Source organism: Penaeus monodon, chromosome 32 (assembly GCF_015228065.2).
Source record: "Penaeus monodon isolate SGIC_2016 chromosome 32, NSTDA_Pmon_1, whole genome shotgun sequence".
Taxonomy (NCBI): domain Eukaryota; kingdom Metazoa; phylum Arthropoda; class Malacostraca; order Decapoda; family Penaeidae; genus Penaeus; species Penaeus monodon.
In genome coordinates, this window is record NC_051417.1 from 24,452,467 (window position 1) to 24,453,475 (window position 1,009).

A 1,009-nucleotide genomic window follows, 5' to 3' on the forward strand; every position below is an offset into this window, starting at 1 on the left:
GTTTTCTTAAGTAGCTTGTTTGCTGTACAGACCATCTGATACTTCCCAGTTCACTTTTAGCCCATGTACTTATACAAAATACATTTGAAAAGGAGGATTAAAGGAAGAGTGTTTGTTAATATATTTGAAAAAATAAGTTCTCCCTTTTTAAGCGTCCCTGGAGATTCTGTTCTCCGAGTAGTGACCATTAGGCATAGATGCAGGTAATAAGATGTTCTACCTTGCGGTCTGTAAAGGCTCCGCCCAAAGCTTGTTGGATATGGCTCCGCCCCCTTTCTTCAGAGCAGAAGTATATAAAGGTCGTCTTTGACGTGTGATGCTACCACTGGTCTTCCGGTCTCTCTCGAGTAGACAATATGAAGCTTGTGAGTAGAGGGATTTCATGGAAACACTTGTGTATGCATGTATACGTACACATGTACTATTTGCTACATGTATGTTTGTGTACCTGAAGTAGAGGAGTAATACATACATCATGCATTTGTGTATTTGTGAAGTAGAAATTAACATATTTTATTTTCAGATCGTTCTTGCCTGCCTTGCCGCCGTGGCTGTTGCCACTCCTCAGTTCGAGGATCGAGTGGTCGCCCTCCTTCGCGATGACCGCGTAGCCAACGAAGACGGCACCTTCTCGTACGCCGTGGAAGCCGACAACGGCATCAACACAGCCGTTGAAGGAGTCGTTGGATCAGCTGGTCAGATCAACCAGGCGGGATCTTACACGTAAGGATATGCGATGAAATTAGTTGCAGTTATCCGGGATAAGTAATGGATAAATGTGTCAAGTGAGGAAAACATTTGCGAACAGAAAACTTGCAGGTCGTACACTTAAAAACTGAAGTCGGCAATCTGGAGAAATGATTTGTGCATTACTTCAAACACACTGAATATATATGAAGGCGTTTGAAAACAATCTGAAAGTCCTTAGTAATTTTTTTTCTTTTAAATACATACACAACTACATTCCCCGATGTAATTATTAATGTCTGTTCTCTGATCTTTACAGGTA

At 41.5% G+C, this 1,009-nt stretch overlaps 1 protein-coding gene across 1 annotated transcript in view; it reads left to right on the forward strand.

Annotated features, from left to right (window-relative positions):
- Nucleotides 1-229: 229 nt before the first annotated feature.
- Nucleotides 230-1,009, forward strand: part of LOC119593744 (cuticle protein AMP1A-like) — a gene marked incomplete in the record, with an annotated part of 1,020 nt that continues 240 nt past the window's right edge. The window contains 2 exon segments of the mRNA XM_037942756.1: nucleotides 230-365; nucleotides 524-723. Of these exon segments, the coding sequence (XP_037798684.1) occupies nucleotides 357-365; nucleotides 524-723 (209 nt within the window).